Source organism: Chaetomium tenue, assembly GCF_020726465.1.
Source record: "Chaetomium tenue strain MPI-SDFR-AT-0079 chromosome Unknown F5144scaffold_3, whole genome shotgun sequence".
Classification (NCBI taxonomy): domain Eukaryota; kingdom Fungi; phylum Ascomycota; class Sordariomycetes; order Sordariales; family Chaetomiaceae; genus Chaetomium; species Chaetomium tenue.
The window spans coordinates 2,492,204-2,509,598 of record NW_027117331.1 but is presented as its reverse complement, the minus strand read 5'-3'; the positions used below and the strand labels follow the sequence as shown (position 1 = coordinate 2,509,598).

General features: G+C 57.3%; 4 protein-coding genes across 4 annotated transcripts; 2 read left to right on the top strand and 2 right to left on the bottom strand.

The window, feature by feature from the left end:
- Positions 1-513: 513 nt before the first annotated feature.
- On the top strand, positions 514-3,792 carry F5144DRAFT_509073 (patatin-like phospholipase domain-containing protein). Its single transcript, XM_066786513.1, has 2 exons — positions 514-1,910; positions 2,006-3,792. Exons 1-2 carry the CDS (start codon positions 857-859, stop codon positions 3,499-3,501), a joined length of 2,550 nt encoding a protein of 849 aa, XP_066644857.1. The 5' UTR covers positions 514-856; the 3' UTR covers positions 3,502-3,792.
- Positions 3,793-6,353: 2,561 nt separating this feature from the next.
- On the bottom strand, positions 6,354-7,336 carry F5144DRAFT_567905 (uncharacterized protein). Its single transcript, XM_066788619.1, has one exon. The coding sequence runs from the start codon at positions 7,308-7,310 to the stop codon at positions 6,618-6,620; it is 693 nt and encodes a 230-aa protein (XP_066644856.1). The 5' UTR covers positions 7,311-7,336; the 3' UTR covers positions 6,354-6,617.
- Positions 7,337-12,037: 4,701 nt separating this feature from the next.
- F5144DRAFT_591677 (uncharacterized protein) lies at positions 12,038-14,372 on the top strand (the record flags this gene model as incomplete). Its single annotated transcript, XM_066790297.1, has 3 exons — positions 12,038-12,849; positions 12,932-12,997; positions 13,052-14,372. The coding sequence occupies 3 exons, from the start codon at positions 12,038-12,040 to the stop codon at positions 14,370-14,372; spliced, it is 2,199 nt and encodes a 732-aa protein (XP_066644855.1).
- Positions 14,373-15,035: 663 nt separating this feature from the next.
- F5144DRAFT_184649 (uncharacterized protein) lies at positions 15,036-17,267 on the bottom strand. The gene is made up of 6 exons (XM_066782762.1): positions 16,837-17,267; positions 16,699-16,771; positions 16,480-16,647; positions 16,333-16,428; positions 15,354-16,281; positions 15,036-15,294 (listed from the first exon to the last, which is right to left on the bottom strand). Exons 1-6 carry the CDS (start codon positions 17,121-17,123, stop codon positions 15,095-15,097), a joined length of 1,752 nt encoding a protein of 583 aa, XP_066644854.1. The 5' UTR covers positions 17,124-17,267; the 3' UTR covers positions 15,036-15,094.
- Between the last annotated feature and the right edge of the window lie 128 nt (positions 17,268-17,395).

Genomic DNA, 17,395 nt, shown 5'->3' with positions numbered 1-17,395 from the left:
CAGGGCTGGCGTGGATTGGGTCGTGCGTATCTTTTGCGCGGCACAGGGGCGCGGTTCAGAGGGGTATTCTTACTACTACATCTAGTCTGCTCTACGACACGATATGACTCGGCAATTATACCTTGTGTTTGTCCTTTAATCTGCGCCGTGCCGAGGAAGGGGGGTTGTCGGAATTTCACATGATATAATAGAGACTAATGCTTCCTTGCTTCGGCAGTTGGGCGTGGGTTCAGCAAGGTACCTAGGCAATTTAGAAGTAAATGCATTATTCGTTGTATCCATAAGCATGTCGGGTAGGTACCTGACCTACTGAGTTAGGTCTCGGTCTCTGACACGCGACGGCTCACTTGCCCGAGCCGCAGTGGAAACTTCTGGCCTGACGTTCCTGCCGCGGCACATCGAGTTGTGCCAATGCAGCATTGATGGGCAGGGTTCTGCAGCTTTGCGGGGCCCACTCAGTACCTCCTTTCCCTCCAAAAACCCTGGGAGAACGCTGAAGACCGGCAACCAGCGACGTCATTCCGCTTGCCCCAAACCCGCGACACTTCAGCTCCGGAGCCTTGCTCAGAGTTCGGCTGAATCGCCGTGATCATGTCACACATTTCAGATGGCCATAGCCCATATACAGAATAATACCCCCGGCCAAGACTAACCCGTGGAGTTATCATATTCAACCCTTGCCAGTCAAATTACTTTTACTTCTCTGCCACGATCGCTATTCCAGGATTGCAATTTCTCAGAAACAGAAACACTCAACGACACCTGCCATTCTCGAGCTGAATCGGGAATTGGTCTATTTTATTATGTGTTAAGAGCGATAGTCGGACGGCTTTAAGAGAGAAAGAAAACACTCAGTATGGCGGGACCGGGATATGACCGGGTCGATACCAAAGACGGCGAAACCCCCAACATCCAAATACCATCCCGCACCTACGGCTTCCCACCAGAAGCCTTCGACTGGAGCCGCCTCCCAGATTTCGATACCGACTTTCTCCCCCCAGAACATGTCGAAGCTTTTATCCAAGCCCTTTCGGCGCCAGACCCGATCCCCCCAACCCCCGACGGCGGCGCCACCGGTTCCTCCTCGTACCGTCTGAACAGCCCGGCATGGCACAGGGGCTCAACGACTAGCTTCGATCTCGACTTGGCCAGGCGTCCCGAATGTTCGGGCGTGGGCTTCCACGATGAGGACCGCACCACGAGGGACAGCCCAGCCGGCGCGGCCACAGCAGCAGCAGCCGGCGTGGCCACCCCGGGACCACCATTAAGCCGTCGAGCCAGTTCCAACAGCCTCTTCATCTCGGCGCGGAACGACTGGGCGCCCATCTCCCAACGGCGGGTAGCCCGCGCCAAAACCGCACCACAGTCGTCGCGCAACGATAAGAAAAAGAAGCGCGCCCGCTCCAAGGACGAGACCCGCGAGGGGTACCTGTACCCACTCCTCAAGTGGCCGCTGCTCGGCGTCGTCACCTGCTGGCTCGTGGGCCTCTCGGTCGTGCACGTCCTCGCCCGCCTGTACATCACCGTCTACGAGCGGTACTGGGCCTGGCGCGGCGAGCGGGGGCGTCTGCGCCGCGCCATGCGCGCCACGGGACGCTACAGCGACTGGGTTGCTGCCGCCCGCCGCATGGACGACTTCTTGGGGAATGATAGCTGGAAGGTGGATGACGCGTTTGCCTACTACGATAATAAGACGGTGAGGCGCGTGTTGGCGGAGATTAGAAGGTCGAGGCGGCGTGCCGAGGAGGCGGGTGGCAGGGACACGGAGCAGGGCAGGGAGGCCATTGAGGATTTGAAGGTGCTGATTGAGGCGTGCGTCAAGAATAACTTTGCGGGCATAGAGAATCCGAGACTGTATAGCCAGACGTATTATGGGACGAAGAATCTGGTGCAGAATTATATTGATGAGGGTGAGTGCTGGCTGGCTGGCTATTTTCCTTAGGGCCCCTTTTTAGATGGTTATTCAGGGGTTGGGGCCGATTGCTAACACGCGACGCGGACACAGTCGAACGAAGCCTCAAGTTTCTCGTCGAAACCGAGAGGCTCTCAAAGGAGGAGAAACGCGTCATGTTCAAGGGCATCTGTGCCAACTACGGCCGCACGGCACTGTGCTTGTCCGGGGGTGCAACCTTTGCCTACTACCACTTCGGCGTGGTCAAGGCGCTGCTCGAGGAGGACTATCTCCCCGACATCATCACGGGCACGAGCGGCGGCGCGCTGGTGGCGGCCCTCGTAGCCACGCGCACCAACGAAGAGCTCAAGGAGCTGCTCATCCCCGCGCTCGCCTGCCGCATCACGGCCTGCCGCGAGCCCATCAGCGTCTGGTTCCGGCGCTGGTGGGCAACGGGGGCGCGCTTCGACTCGGTCGACTGGGCGCGGCAGTGCGCCTGGTGGACGCGCGGGTCGCTCACCTTCCGCGAGGCCTACGAGCGCACGGGGCGCATCCTCAACGTCTCGTGCGTGCCCGCCGACCAGCACTCCCCCACCATCCTCTGCAACTACCTCACCAGCCCGGACTGCGTCATCTGGTCCGCCGTGCTGGCCTCCGCCGCCGTCCCCGGCATCCTCAACCCGGTCGTCCTCCTCATGAAGACCCGCTCCGGCCAACTCCTCCCCTACTCCTTCGGGCACAAATGGAAGGACGGCTCGCTGCGCACCGACATCCCCATCAAGGCCCTCAACCTCCAGTTCAACGTCAACTTCACCATCGTCAGCCAGGTCAACCCCCACATCAACCTCTTCTTCTTCTCCTCGCGGGGGTCCGTCGGCCAGCCGGTAACCCACCGCCGCGGCCGCGGCTGGCGCGGCGGATACCTCGGCACCGTCCTCGTCCAGTTCACCAAGCTCGACCTGACCAAGTGGCTGCGCGTGCTGCGCAGTTTGGAATTGCTGCCGCGGCCCCTGGGGCAGGATTGGAGTCTGCTGTGGCTGCAGGACTTTGGGGGGACGGTGACTGTCTGGCCTCGCTGTTTGTTGTCGGATTTTGCGCGGATTTTGAGTGATCCTGACCCGGCGCGGCTGGCGCGCATGATTCATGAGGGCCAGCAGAGCGCGTTTCCGAAGTTGAGGTTTGTGGCGAATCGGCTGAGGGTGGAGAGGTTGGTGGAGAGGGGGCGGCGGGAGAATAGGCGGGGTGGTGGTGATGGGGGGGTTGGGACTGGTGGTGGCAGCGGTGGCAGTGGTGGTGAGGCTGAGGCTGTTGCGGGCCAGGCGGCGGGGCCGGGGACGGGGCAGAGGAGGCCGAGTTTTGAGAGTATACTCAGTGAGGATGATCTGAGGAGTCTGTTGAAGAAGCGGAGGGTGGAGAGGGGTGGGATTGGCAGCGGCGAGACGGAGTCGGAGGACGAGACGTCGGATTTTGAGGCCGATTTCTACGAGGGCATGACCTATGATGGCGGGGATGATGATGCCGGGCTAGAGTTTGGGGCGGCGGGGATGAGACAGCCTGGTGTTGCGACCCCGACGGGGTTGGGTGGTGTTGAGAGGGAAGATTTGAGTTAAGCGTATTTTTTTGGTTTTTTTGAAGGTGGAGGTGATCCGGGTAGAAGGCACCGGAGCGTCCATCGTGGTGGTGTGTGTGGTTGGCAGACTAGACAGTACTACATACACAGGCAGACGATCGATTGCATAGAATAAGGGGTGGGTAGTGATATACCTTGGTCGAACTCAGCTACAGTACTCACAACACACCCATAACACATACATGTCCTCTGGCTGCATCGGGAACAGGACGGACGGACTGTTCCTCAGTACCAACCCGTGCATTTATAGCTCTCTGATACTTGACATGCCACTTCTCTGTTCAGCCCTTCAGTTTCCAGACATTGCATGAAAGATTAGTTGGACGTTGGTCAAGAGAATTCAAGCCGAATCTCGTGAAGGTCCTGGGATGCGCCTTAGATTTGTCACAAGGCTCTACCAAATTTTGAATGAGTGGCCCAGTGCCCATCCTATGAGCGGTGCGTGTAGCACATGCCATGTTGTCAAGTCACTCACATAGAGAGGGGTATGTAGGTATGTAGATACGTATCCTAGTAGGTGACAGTTGGCGGGGCATGACTATCACCCGTCGTCAAACCCACAATGAGCAAGCAGGTCGTGTAACCGCACTGGGCTGCACTACTTAGACCCCTATTTTTCTATTTTTGGGGTTTGATGTTTTGTGGCAAGTAGCATGGCACCGTCATAATGGGTCTGAAGTCTATATCGTGATATTCCCCTGGATCTGTGTGCCCGCCTCCGAACACTCTAAAATAAACCGGTACGACACATGTTAGACTTCGTGATCCCACTAATCTTGCACAGCGCTCATCCATTCCGTCACACCACCTTGGGGGCCGCGCTGCTGGGTTGGGGCGGCGATGATGAGGGATCCAGGAAAAGGGCGAAGGGGTTAAGGGGGGATGGAAGTAAGGGGAGAGGGGTAAGGGGTAAGGGGTAAGGGTGAGGGGGTGTTGATAGGGGGTGAAGAATAGCTAAGGGGGTAGGAGGTAAGACGGGAAGGAAGCTTTCGTCGGTTCATCCGTTGAAGGAGATGTCTACTACGCAGGCAAGCGTCTGAACGGTTGTTGTTGTCGTGGCCGAGGTGCCCAAGGCGTCCAAAACGACGTCATGGAGAGAGGGATCGACTGGGCCGCAACGGCGAAGCTGAGTCTCATGATGATGCCCAAATCTACAGGTCACCCCGTCCCGTCACAGGGTCCTGTTGTTTACCAATGACGGCCATACAAAAACCATGGCAGGCCGTTCTTCGGAATGCCCTCCCCCATCCCGAAAACCGATGAGGCAGAAAAGACTCGGGGATTGGCCGGCGGCTGGTCAGGACTTCGCAGTTTAGCCGCAACTCCAACACCGGCCCGCGATTCGCCGGTAAGCCAGCTGTGCTATTATCGTCGTCCTATCCGCCTAAGATTGCGTGATTCCCAGCACCACGGAAAAGAAATGTCAAACTGTCCGCCTTCGTATCCCGTCCCCCGCATTCGTTAAGCACATGTGTTTGTTTCTTCCGCATTCCATTCCCGTTCCCCCAACCCAACCCCCAACTAGGAAAAAAAACCGAGCCGCCCAGACGAAGCGCCCGCTCCCGCCGATCATGTCTGACCCCAAAACCGGGTCAGAATGAGACACTTCCTCGTGGAGTGGACAGAAGCGAGAGACGGCAACCAGCCAGCCACGCAGCCACGCAGCCACGCAGGCGCGCAGACATGCAGGCCCACGGTGGACCGCCGGGATAACGCGCCCACCCCCCGTCCCCGTGCCGGGCCTGGGATGTGGGATGGGCTCGCTCGAACTGCCGGTTCCGTCTCCATCGTCATCCACCGACCGGCATGACCGACCGGCCGCCCGACCGACCGCTGGTTTATGGTGGAGGCCCGGAATAACCCGGGTGGGGGGGTTGACGACTTCGCGAGCGACAGACGGGAGAGGTACGAGGCTAGTAGTATGTAGAGTGGGTGGCTGGTGGGGGGATGAACGGATACGAGAGTGAGAGAAAGAGAGGATCACGAAGGAGCGACAGCGATACGGTCTGGCAGCAAAACAGCGGTGAAGATAACGAACTGGACTCCCAGCAGGAGCGCGCGGTTCCATCTGCCTCGGGCCAAACTCGCCCGTAAAACGCTACTGTGTACATCTCGGTCTTGCTGTGTGGTGGTTTTGCCCCGATCTGGCAGGGAAGCCGTCACGCTGGGGTGCTGGGTGCTGGGGAGAAAATCCCAGTCCGACAAAGTCACTTTCAGCTAACTTGCTGACAGCAATTTGGCTGGCTGACTGACAGACCGACAGACGGGGACTTTCCATGGGGTAAGGAGCCGTCTCTGGTCAATGCTGGAAAGTAACGTTAGCTGAGGGACGGCCTCCCAAAGTTGGCTGCCTATTGCTGCTGTAGCCCTCCCATTAAACCAAAGGGACTCTGTTCATGCAGCACAGGCAGTAGTTAGAAAATAGCGCGTCGGCGGTAAGTTGTTCTCAGTCAGCCCAAAAGAACCTTCAATCAACCATCCAACCATGGATCCATGGATGCCCCTGGAAGTGTCCACGGGTGTCGGTCCTGGGGTTTGCGAGCGAGCGAGCCGCCTGCCGCCCACGGGCTAAAAACGGGCAGCCGAAAAACTGGGGTTGAAACAAACACGATGGACCTCTGGTTATCTGACAGCCAATCAACCGGGGTAGATCAACTCAGCGCAATTTCCGAGTAGACCCACTTGGGAAATGAGTGACGTGACGGTGCCTTCCTTCCCCACACACAACTCATCAACATCAGATTTCAGGGGTCTTTGGGAGGCCCACGCTGAATTAGAGGGATCATAGGGGCATCAAGGGAGAGGGAATAGAACTTCAAGATGGTCAAGTTTGGCACATGGTTTTAGGTTTTGAATAAGGTCATCATCAAAATTATTTGAGGGGGTAAAAAAAGACGTTCATAAGCCGTTCCATACATGAACGCCAAAAAAAAATACAATTAGAAGATTAAGTACACAGAGGTATCATGCCATTAATCCGCTACCTTCCAGAAGAATCCAAAAAAGTCATCCAACCCTTCCATCAAGTAGCCTTCGCGAGACTTCTCATCCAACTCTCCCTATGCATCAGGGGACTGAAACTTAGGGGAAGTGAATTTAAGCCATGAGGGCGAAGAGGCCGGCAGCAGCGGCGAAGAGAGCCGAGGCGCCGAAGGTGGCGGCACCGGCAGTCTCGATGGGTCCGCCGGGGCGGGTGCCAGTGGGGACCGACGAGGGGGTGCTCTGGGGGGGAGCGGCGGTCTCGCAGGGGACCTCGATGGTCTCGTAGATGATGGTGGGGATGACCGTGGTGATGGAGGTCTTGATGGTCTTGACGGAGGTGGTGGGGCAGGCAGGGGCCTCAGTGACGAGGGTGGAGCTCAGGACGGGGGGCACGAACGAGCCGGAGGGCTCCGGGACCTCGGGGGTCTCGGTCTCCTCAGGCTCCTCGGGGCTCTCAGTGGCGGTCTCCTCGGGCTGCTCAGGGGTCTCGGTGGGCTCGACCGGGCAGACGGTGGTGGAGACGGCGACGGTCTCGGTGACCACGGTGGTGGAGTCAGCCGGGCAGTTGGAGACGGTGTCGGGGCAGTCGGTGATCGTCTTGGTGGTGGTGCTGTAGACGGTCGAGGTGGTCAGGGAGACGACCGAGGACGTGACGACGGTGGCGGTGGCCGGGCAGTCAGTGACCTCCGGAGCGCACGACGTGATGGTGTAGTACTCGGTCGAGTAAACAGTGCTCTGGGCCTCCTCCTCGTGGCCGTGGGCAAGGGCAGCGCCAGCGAGGGCAACGGTAGCAAGAGCGAAACGCATATTGGCGACTGTTTGGGGTTGTTCGTAAAAACGAAGAGGGTGTTGTTTGGGTTGGAAAGATTGACGAAAGCGAGAAGCTTTGGAAGTGTTTGAAAGAGTGGACGACCGAAGTCAGAGAGCTGGGCTTAGATTGATTGGCTTGAGTGAGCTGAGGAAAGAAGAAAAAAAAGCCGGACTCGAGACTGGACAACGGGCCATCGTTAAATAGGTCGACGAGCTTGTCCACCGCTCCGCAGAGAAGGCGGGAAATTGCTCGTCAGCGCCGGCTGCCCGATTCGGAGGACGCTAATCCAGGGGCTCGGTGGAGGGCAACATTGGAGAGCATTGGAAGGGAACATTGCAGCTCCGCAAGTGGCGGGCGGGTCCCCAAGTGACAACGCAACGGCCGCATTGCCGCTGTGTTTGCGGTCCGGCGTCCCTATCCAGCCAGCGCCGAGCCGGGGTATGAAGGTTGTCAATGGAGGGGGGAGGGGAAGCGCTTCGGCCAACCATCCATGAAATGAACCCATCCATGCAGCGCCTTGATTTGGGCCCCCCCGTCCTTTCTTGTGATAGGGGTCCCACTTGTCTGGGGAGTAATTTCGTCGCCATGTCGCATTTGCCACTGAACAAGCAGCGACAAGGGCCGAAAAGGAGATGCTTGGTTTGCCAATGTCTGGAGCCACCCGACAACATGTGGGCGTCCCGCGTGTTGGTGAAGCACTGTGTACTGTGGACACGCGAGGGGCAAGTGTGGGCAAGAGTGAAAGTGGGAGTCGACACTCATCCCATGTGGGAGGCGATCGGTCCCTCCTCTGAAGTACCAAGTATGGAATGAGTGACGTTCCCGGTCCCAGGAGTTCGGACGAGGAACGGCACACCAATCCCAGGTCGCTTTCTTCCAATCTTGAATCTTTGATTGTGCTCGCCGCCCTCAGGTACGCCAACCACCGCGACACCGCTTTCTTGTCTGTACTACCAGAACCGGTCACACCAGATCAGCCCTGTCTCTGTCAGCCATGGAAGCTGGCACTGTGTGAAGACAAGGGACGAGCTGGACGAGCCATTTTTTTGCGGAGGTGGTTGCTTTGGGCGGAGCGCTAATGCAGGTACGTGTTGCAAACTGTCTCCCCATTCGACCACGGCAACCCTCCTTCTCGGGCAAAGGCCCTGCGAGGAGACATGCAAGCGAGATAAGCTTTTCCATCACGAAAAGCGAGACATGAGCCTGGACCACGCGCCACCGCGTTGTCAGCGGTTGTTGATTGCCGAAAGTGCTCAAACTAATTTTATCGGATCTCTCGAACGGTCAATCGTGGATCTACTCGTTGTTCACACTGACCCGGAAAGCAGCAGGAGCAGGCGGTGGAGGGGATCGGCAACGTTTCGGGGATAAATGCTGGAAGGAAGAAACTCCGGCATTGTCGGCAGACGAAAAGGGCACTGGGGGGGTGTCAAAAGATCCATCAGCAACGATCATCGCTCCTTCCGTCTTCTCGTGTTTCCATGTTTCCGTTGTGCCTGCCAACCGCTTTAATTCTGGAAATTTGCACCGAGAAAGACTGGCTGAGACTGGTCCAGTCAGATTATCTCAGATGCAAATGCGCTGGCTTTGCCCCTGGCGCCTCCCAATCCCCATTCATCTGCTCAGCTCCCCCCTGACGGCCACAGGGCCATCCCCACAAACGCCGAGATTCAACGTTGAATGCTCCACCATCTCGCGAAATCAGCCAAGATCATAAAGCATACGCGTAGAGTGGAATCAGCGAAAAGAGGCTGTGCTGTCTTGCGTGTATATGACCGATCGTCACACCCACATCTCCAACTGCCTTGGAAGCGCTGAGAAGGATGCGAGTCGACCCCGTCGCGCAGAGACTTCGTTCGTCCTGCGCAACCCCTCGGTTTTTTTCTAATGTTACATTTACCGCCATTACCTGCCACCTGCCGACAGTTGGAACTGGTTCAAAATCCCTTTCGATTTACTAGCCCGAGTTGGCCACTCGACCTGCGAGCTTGCCAACTCTGCCCACGCCTACCGACTTGGATGTCGTGCCAGTCTGGAGCTAGTGAGGTGGCGAGCTCCGGGTCCCGCCCGGGTCGGTCAAGGCCCCGGGAAACTGGAGCCCGAGTCATCCATCGGAACCCCGCCTCGGCCTCGGCGTCTGATCAACGGTCTTGATCCGGGCCGATGCTCTCAGTTTGAATCGTCACCATTTCATTTCATTTCACCGGGCTAGGTTGTCCTGGAAAAACCTTGGTCTACGGGCTGTGGCATGGATGGCAGACAGGTGGCAGGTGCAAGTGCCCTGTTCGCCCTGGAGAGTTGGGTCATTGGCATGGCCACGGTTTCGCACATCCAGTGATGTATCGTTCTTTTTCGGAGCTGGACATGACCTTGTGATGGAGCGGCCTTGCGTCATCTGGGCCGGTTGACCTCCGCTTTTTGAGCGAGATTCAATTCGGGTTCATCGGTTTCATCGTGGTCAAGGCAAGCGCAAAAGTGACCAAAACAATCGAGGGGGTTGGTGGGGGCATCCTCCGGGACTTGACGGCAAACCTCGTTTTGGGCGACCAAGCGGTACTTTTATCGGCGATTCGTTGAAGCAACCGGAAAACAATGACGACAATCCGTGACTCGTCCGGTGGCGACTTCTTCCGACGGAGCACGTGACGCAACCGAAAAGGCGGCGGGCAGACAACACACGTCCAGGCAAAACGAACAGATTGCGAGGCATTTCGGCAGGCTGACAATTTCAACCCTGATTTTTCAGACTAGCCACTCATCGGCTAGGCCTGGGCCGGAAAGCGGGATTATTATGGGACGTTTTGCTACACAGCCATGGCCTCTCGAGACGGTCGGCCGCTCGGGGCTGTGGCTGCCGGGGGTTTACGGCGACAATCGGGTTTTTGCCAAGTCTGACGGAGCGGGAAGCTGGCCTCTGACAACACGACAAACCCAACTTTCTCGACAATACCAACTGGTCAATTCGCGCAGTTTGAAGAGGCTCTTAGGGGTTCAGGGATGCATCGCCTCATCTAGGACTCGAGCGGATCTATCGGCATGCATGCGATGGAGATGGAAAAAACGTCAAGACGCGGGATGACGGCAGGGCGTAGGGCGTCGGCTCTTCTGGCAGGCCGCTTGCTTCAGTTGTCACGCCGCGACCCGGCATCCTCATTGCACCGATTCCGTCTATCTCATTGGGTGATCAGGCGAGGACGGAGGTGACGTGGTCCGTGCACCACCACCTGAGGACGGAGGACTGAGGGCAAGACCGTTGGAGCGGTCCTTGCCAGTGGTCCTGGCGTGTAAGTACACCAGGCGGGGGGAAGTCCTGCAAGGCCTGCAAGGCGGCCGCTGAGCCTCTGCGCAGAGAATGCGCAGCCGTCTGATGTGCGAACCAACCGACCACCTTCCCCACGCCTTTTTCTCACGCCCATCCGATTTCGAAGCAAGTCATCTAAAATGGGAGCGGCCGCCTGTTCCATCCTTACTCCCAATGGCAGGAGGTTCCGACATTTGCATCTCCAGACTAACCCTTTTCCGAGTCTCGCACATCTGCGCAGTTTCCATACTCACCCACCCCCACCTGTCCGGGCTGGCTGCAGTACAGCGGGCACTCGAAGCACAACATCACACAGCACACATTGGCAGAAAACGCCGAATACAGCACACACACACAACACACAGCATCCATGCACAATACCCAACACGGAAAATAAGACAGCTTGTGTCTAGCCCCTCAAATTCTGTCATCCTCCCTCCCGCTTGGCCCCTGCATTTTTCCTTCTTTAGTACATTTATACCTGTCGTCTACTCTAAACCCCGGTGCCCCACAAGGCTGAGGCCAACTCGAGAACCCCTCCTGCAGAGTGTATAAGAGGTCTCCGCCGCTGCCTAGTCTCGATATCTTGGGTCTGCAACAACTCGACCCTTGCGACTCGCACATACTCATCCTTACACGCAAGCACGCCCACTTTCCCTCGTTCCTTCCCGAAAACGTCAAAACTTTCCGCCATGTCTTCCGAGCTATAACTTTGAGGCCTGCTTTCCCCGGGTTCCCCTCACGGCACTGGTTGCCTGGACCAACAACCCGCTTCTGGGTGACCGCGGACCACACACATCCTTCCTTGCTTGCTCCTTGCTCCTTGCTCCTTGCTCCTTCCTCACCACACGCCCCCCTTCTTACCTCGCCGCACAACGGGTCTCCTCGTCCCCACACCTTCATCGGATTCATCCTCCCGCACCTTAAAGAACCGCCCGCTTCCTTGCCGCTTCATCTCGCCGCCCCCGCGACCTTCCGAGTGTCTTCGTGGTGAAACCTGGACCATCCTCAGGCTCTCTCAAACACTTCCTCCTCAACAACTTGCCGACAATCTCTACCCCATCGACAGCTCTTATCCCTCGCCCTCGCCCTCGCACCCCCGTGCCCCGCCGTGGAACCTCCCATAGCGATCTAATGGCATCCCAGGTCGGCCCCAACGCCGGTACCTTGGCCGCGCATGTCTGCCCACAGTGCTCCAAGAGCTTCGTCCGGCTTTGTGACCTTAACAAGCACTCAAAATCACATACCCGGCCATACAAATGCAAGGACTCAACATGCAAGTACCACACCTTCGGTTGGCCCACGGCAAAGGAGTTGGAGCGACACAATAACGACAAACATTCCGCCACCCCACGCACCTTTCCCTGCTTGTTCCGGCCGTGCTCCTACTGGTCAAAACGGGAATCAAATTGCAAGCAACATATGGAGAAGGCCCATAACTGGGAATATGTCAGGAGCAAATCAAAAGGCAGCCGCGCGGTAGCCCAACTGAAGCCCGATGATGACGGGTACCCGCCAAATAACCACGGCATGATGCTTGATACCGATCTCAGAAGCACGCCTACCTCTGCCTCCCCGCGGTCCCTGATTACCCCACCAACCGGTGTTGACTTCATTCTCTTTGATGACCAAGAAGACGCAATCGGCGACCATGACGACAGCCTTTACTCCCATTACGCCGACGCCCACCATGTCGAGTCGTATCTTCCGTGGACATCACCAACGACCCGGTTGCGGGACAACGAACTGGTCCTTGAGAGGTTCAGCCAGACCTACAACAGCATGCAAGCAAACGCGAGCACGGCTGCCGGCACCTACGGAGTTGGACCGGGCCTTGCGCTCCCTAACTTTCCGTCTCACGGTCTCCAGCACTACCCAAAATTCGGCCACCAAGTACCGTTCACCGCGAATGTTACTATCAAGGTCGAATCCCCGATTTTGACTCTTGACACGGCGATTCCGAGGAAAAGGAAGTACGAGCCGGTCGAGGCCCCCCTGGCCCACTTGGAGCAAGCTCCCGCGTCGACATCTAGCATGCGGCCGAATCCCAGCCAAAAAACCGGAGCAGGTCAGGGAACGCCGACCCCATCCAGAGCCCGTCCCGCGTCTAAATGCGAAAACAGCAGCGGTGAAGACGTTGCCCGTCCAAAGAAGAAGACAAAGCCCAATTCTACCGAAGACTTCGACGACATGAGCATGCCGGACATCTTCCGCCATGCCCACCCTAGTTTATAGTGAGTCACCGATGTGTCGACGGCTTCGGATTGGGGAGAAGGAACCAGTGAATCCAGGTTGCTGACACGGGCGGCCCAACAGCGACAAGGACCGGTCGGACAAATACTCCCCTTGCCACACTGTGCATCGAGAGATCTCGACACTAGTGTGAGTTATCCCGTTGCGAGCGCTCTCTCATCAATGCTGATCTTGGCGCCCCAGCCGGCACCTAAGTAGGCCGGCCCATCGCCTCACTGTGACAGAGCGGGCCATCAATTCGTTCGACGTCCAAGATTCCGACTTCAGGCACCCAAGGGTTGGCGTCTGCCGATCCTGCTGGAGGACTTTCGATAATCGCCCCGCCTTCGACGACCATTTGTCCCGTTATTGCCAGAGGGTTTCTAAGGGGAAAAAGGAGAAGTGGCGTGTTCTATTTGAGAGCTTCACCCCGCTGCAAGACTTAACAGAAACTCATTTCTTGAGCGCCGAGTCAACCCAGCAGGCCGAATCAGGGCGGGGAAGAGTTTCCGACTACCCCGACCAGTCCCTTGTCCTCGACGGTGGCGATGATTCTAATGCAGCGAGAACTCCTTCGACCTCAGTCCCGTCGCCCGTCACTCTTCCGCTCGCAGACCCTGCTGCCACCGGCCCGGGCTCTGAGCGATTCGTTCCCGCCGACGAGCACAGCAGGTTACAAATGGAACACGAAGCCTTGCGCGAAAGGCACCAGCAGCTCGAGCGGATGGCGCAGGCCCTCCTGATCCAGCGCCTGATGCAAGAAAATCTCAAGCCTGCCGCAACAACACTGAACCACGATGCCAAGCCTCCAGCTTCGGGCTCGTCCAAGAAGAGCTACTCGGCCACCTCGCCAGCGATTTCTGAACGAGACAACCTTGTCCAGCACATGGACTCACAGTCCACTGATGTCGACGTGCATGCCTTCATGGAGGAAGTGGAGGGCACCCGCCAGTCACTCTCGCGCATGAGTTCCGGCCTCACCACAGCCTCGCGCTCGACCATCCACCGTGTTCCGCCGAGCCCACCATCCCGGCATGCCGAGCTACCAGATGCGCAAGAAGGTGACCAGGGAAGCCACCAAACCAAGGACACTCTCCCCCACCGGCCGCCTCCCCTTCCATCGATCCCTGACTCGGGGTATGGCACCGAAAACAGGCGCGGAAGCCTAGGCGATCTCCTCGCCGGTGTAGGCGCGGGTGCAGACGCAGGGCAACTGGAAACTACCATGAGGCCACTGACTCCCCCGTCCTCCTCCGAGGCAGCCCAGGAGCCCAAAAGAACTCCCGGGGGCGAAGGCATTCCGTGGGGCAAAGGCCTCTCACAACAAACCCCGCGGGTCAGCGGCATCACTCCGCCGTCCTCTTCTTCCTCTCTGCCTCATCATAACCAAGCGGGGTTCCTGACCGACCAGTACATGACCGACTACCACGACGATTCCTACGACATGTTTTACCAAGACAACCCTTTTCAGGCTCTCCCTTCGTCGCCCGGTTTCACTTTTGATTTTACCTCGCAGGCCGAGTAAGCAGCACACGGCGCAATGGGATAGACAGATGTAGCGTTTGGATTTGGGTTCCAGGGTTGGAATTTGTGTTTTGATTGTGATTTAGGTTACGACCAGCGGCGCGAGCGTTTCTCTTATACCACTCAAACGATGGAGGTAATGAATGGATGGGTAGCATGTGTATGAGCAACGTTGGATGACATCGATTGCTGGCACGCACACTGGCTGTGCAGGTCGGCCAGGACCTAACACACACAAAAACACGCAAATCAACTCTCGGTGCTCAGCGCCTCAGGTGGGTGAATGCCCACAGCAGGACATTTAGAGAACATTGTATAGATACAATTTACGTTTATCCCTCTCTCACCCCTCGCCGTCCATGCCAATCACCGACTGTTCCATCCGATTTTGTGAGGTCGAGACTCAAAACTGCACCAACCTCATTCATCCTCATGGAATTGTGTCTGGAAAGATGCTTCCCCTAAAATGCCTATGAGTTGAAGGAAAGAAGGAAACCTCATTTTTGAACCGACAGTAATTACACCCAATCATTATACCCTACACACACAAAAGAAGAAGAGAAGAACAACAGAAACATAACTACCAGAGTTTTTCCATCCTCAACCTCCAATATCCCCCCCCCTCCCCTGCCCCTCCCCTTTCTTAACCCCCTGACCCCCCTGACCTCCCCACCACCACCACCGCCGCCACCACCAACCAGCCAACCAGCCAACCAAATCAGATCAGACACAAGAGCCATAACCCTCCTGACAACCCAAGATAGCCAAGCACGAGATGATGTTGGAGCTGCACTTGCCTGCCGGGCTGCAGCAGTTGCCGAGGCCACTGCCCGTGCACGTCTGCTTGACTTCGGGACCGCAGCGCCCGTCGGTGCTGATGGCGAGGCCGGTTTGCGTGGGCTTGGGGGTGGTGGATGTGGCTGCTGGTGGGGGGTGGGAGAAGGGTCAGGTTAGTTAATGATGGGGGAAGGGGAGGGCTTACGGGTGGACTTGGTTGTGGTGGTTTTGGTTGAGAAAGAGGTCGGTTTGGCTGAGGAGGTGGGTGGTTTGGCGGAGGATGTCGGGGGCTTCACGGATGAGGTCGTTGGCTTCGCGGTTGAGGTTGGCGGTTTCGCGGTTGAGGTCGGTGGTTTCGCGGACGAGGTTGGCTTGACGGAGGAGCTTGGCACCGTCCCGTCACCACCACAGGTTCCCCAGTTTGGTTGGCATCCTCTGTCGACCGAGCAGAAGTCGTCGCCGACGCCGCAGTAGCCGAACACAGAGCAACAGGACCCAAATTCGGTACCGGCGCACGTTACGCCGTTGCCACACGAACCGTCGATGCTCGCGCCAGTGCGTGTCGGTGCTACTGAGATGGTCGTCCTCGTCGGGCCGGTAGGCGGGGTGCTCGTCGAGGTGGGAGCGACTGAACCGCTGGGGACAACGCCGCCGGTCGGCCCGGTGCGGTACCAGTTGGTAGCAGGATCGCCCAGGCACTCGCCCACAGTCACCGCCCGGAAGCCGGCAGCAAACAGGGAGGTGAGGATATAATCGGTCAAGTTGTACACGGTCTGGTAGTGGATGTCGTGCTCAATCTGTAGGTAGCTGTCGGAGGATGGGTTGGCCCCGTCAATGGCGTCGTCCCAGATGTTTTTGCTGGTCTGGATCTCCTGCTTGCTATCGTGAAGATAGCCCTCCGTGTCAAGGTCGAAATAAATGATGTGGTAGCCGAGGGTTGACAGGATGCTCTGGCAGTTCTTCTCGCAGATAGAATAAGGGGGCCGCATGTATGTCGGGAAGAAACCGAGGATAGAGTTGAGCGCAATTTCATTCCAGACCATGTGATCGGTGAATTGTTGGTTAGTTAGCTGGCTGGCGTTCTGATGAGCCCAGGTGTGGCTAGCAACTTGATGCCCTTCGGCATGCATTCTCTGTTATCATGTCAGTTTTTGTAGGCTCTTGACCGTAACAAGCGTCCATACTTTGATGATGGCAGGATAGATAGTGGCGGGATCATTGATCTTCCCCTTTCCAAGGTTGGTCCCGGTGATGAAGAAGGTGGCTTTCGCCCCATAGCTCTAGTTCTGGGTTAGCATCACGTTTGGGCACACAAGGGCGCTATCTCAAACCTTTAGCTTGTCGAGCAGGTCGCTAGTGTAAATGTACGGCCCATCGTCGAAAGTCAGAGCAATATCACCCGGGTTCTCGCAATCATAGATGCCTGCTCCTCCATACTGAACACTCCCAAGCTTGGGCCGGGCAACACCAGACGTGTCCGCACCACCAGGCTTTTGGTTCTGTAGATTCTGTTAGTCAGGACCTCAACAGCGGGGTTCGGTGATACCCACGGCGTCACAACCGGCACCATAGTTGATTTGACAGTCAGGAGCAGAACAGTAATCTAAACCCCTCCCGCACCATCTACCGCGTTGGTTAGCTCGTGCCTTAACAAAAGGAAAAGAAAAAGAAAAGACAGGTAATCACACCCTTCAAAAGAGCAACAATCCCCATTTGAGCAGGCCCCAACGCCTGGCCCGCATCGCCTGTCTTCATCGTCGTCATCCTGCCGTCCTTTCAGACTCCGCCCTTGGTTGGCCGGCAGGTGTTGACTCCTGGCAGCAGTGGGTTGTTCACCAAAGGCAGCCCTCCTCCGAGCCTCCAATCCGGATACAAACTTCCGCAGCCCCAACAGTTTTGGGACGTGCTGGCCGCGGTCGTCATGAGCCCATGCCAGGCCAAGCGAGGCGGCCAGAATGGCAGACGACAGCTTCATCGTGGGTCACTGTCGATATTATCTTCTGCACGTGGGGGAAGACAATGACGTCTGGACACCCAAACACAGGCAGCACGTAAAGAACGACAGGGCGTAGTTGAGCGAGTGAATATATCAGAGACACGAACGAAGGTCATAAACGCGGGGGCCACCAATGATATCAGAAAGGACAGAGACTCCCGCAGCGGCACGGTCCCTCGATGCGTATGCAGTAGGGTCGCAGACGAGAACGACCAAAGACCAGGACGGCGATGAGAGGAGAGCTGGGGGAG

Excerpts from the sequence above, each read along its gene's own strand:
- F5144DRAFT_509073 (XM_066786513.1), top strand. The coding sequence starts at position 857 with ATGGCGGGACCGGGATATGACCGGGTCGATACCAAAGACGGCGAAACC. Across the intron at positions 1,911-2,005 it reads GCAGAATTATATTGATGAGG|TCGAACGAAGCCTCAAGTTT; the intron begins GTGAGTGCTGGC and ends ACGCGGACACAG.
- F5144DRAFT_567905 (XM_066788619.1), bottom strand. The coding sequence starts at position 7,310 with ATGCGTTTCGCTCTTGCTACCGTTGCCCTCGCTGGCGCTGCCCTTGCC.
- F5144DRAFT_184649 (XM_066782762.1), bottom strand. The coding sequence starts at position 17,123 with ATGAAGCTGTCGTCTGCCATTCTGGCCGCCTCGCTTGGCCTGGCATGG. Across the intron at positions 16,648-16,698 it reads ATGGTGCCGGTTGTGACGCC|AACCAAAAGCCTGGTGGTGC; the intron begins GTGGGTATCACC and ends CAGAATCTACAG. Across the intron at positions 16,282-16,332 it reads TCTATCCTGCCATCATCAAA|AGAATGCATGCCGAAGGGCA; the intron begins GTATGGACGCTT and ends ACATGATAACAG.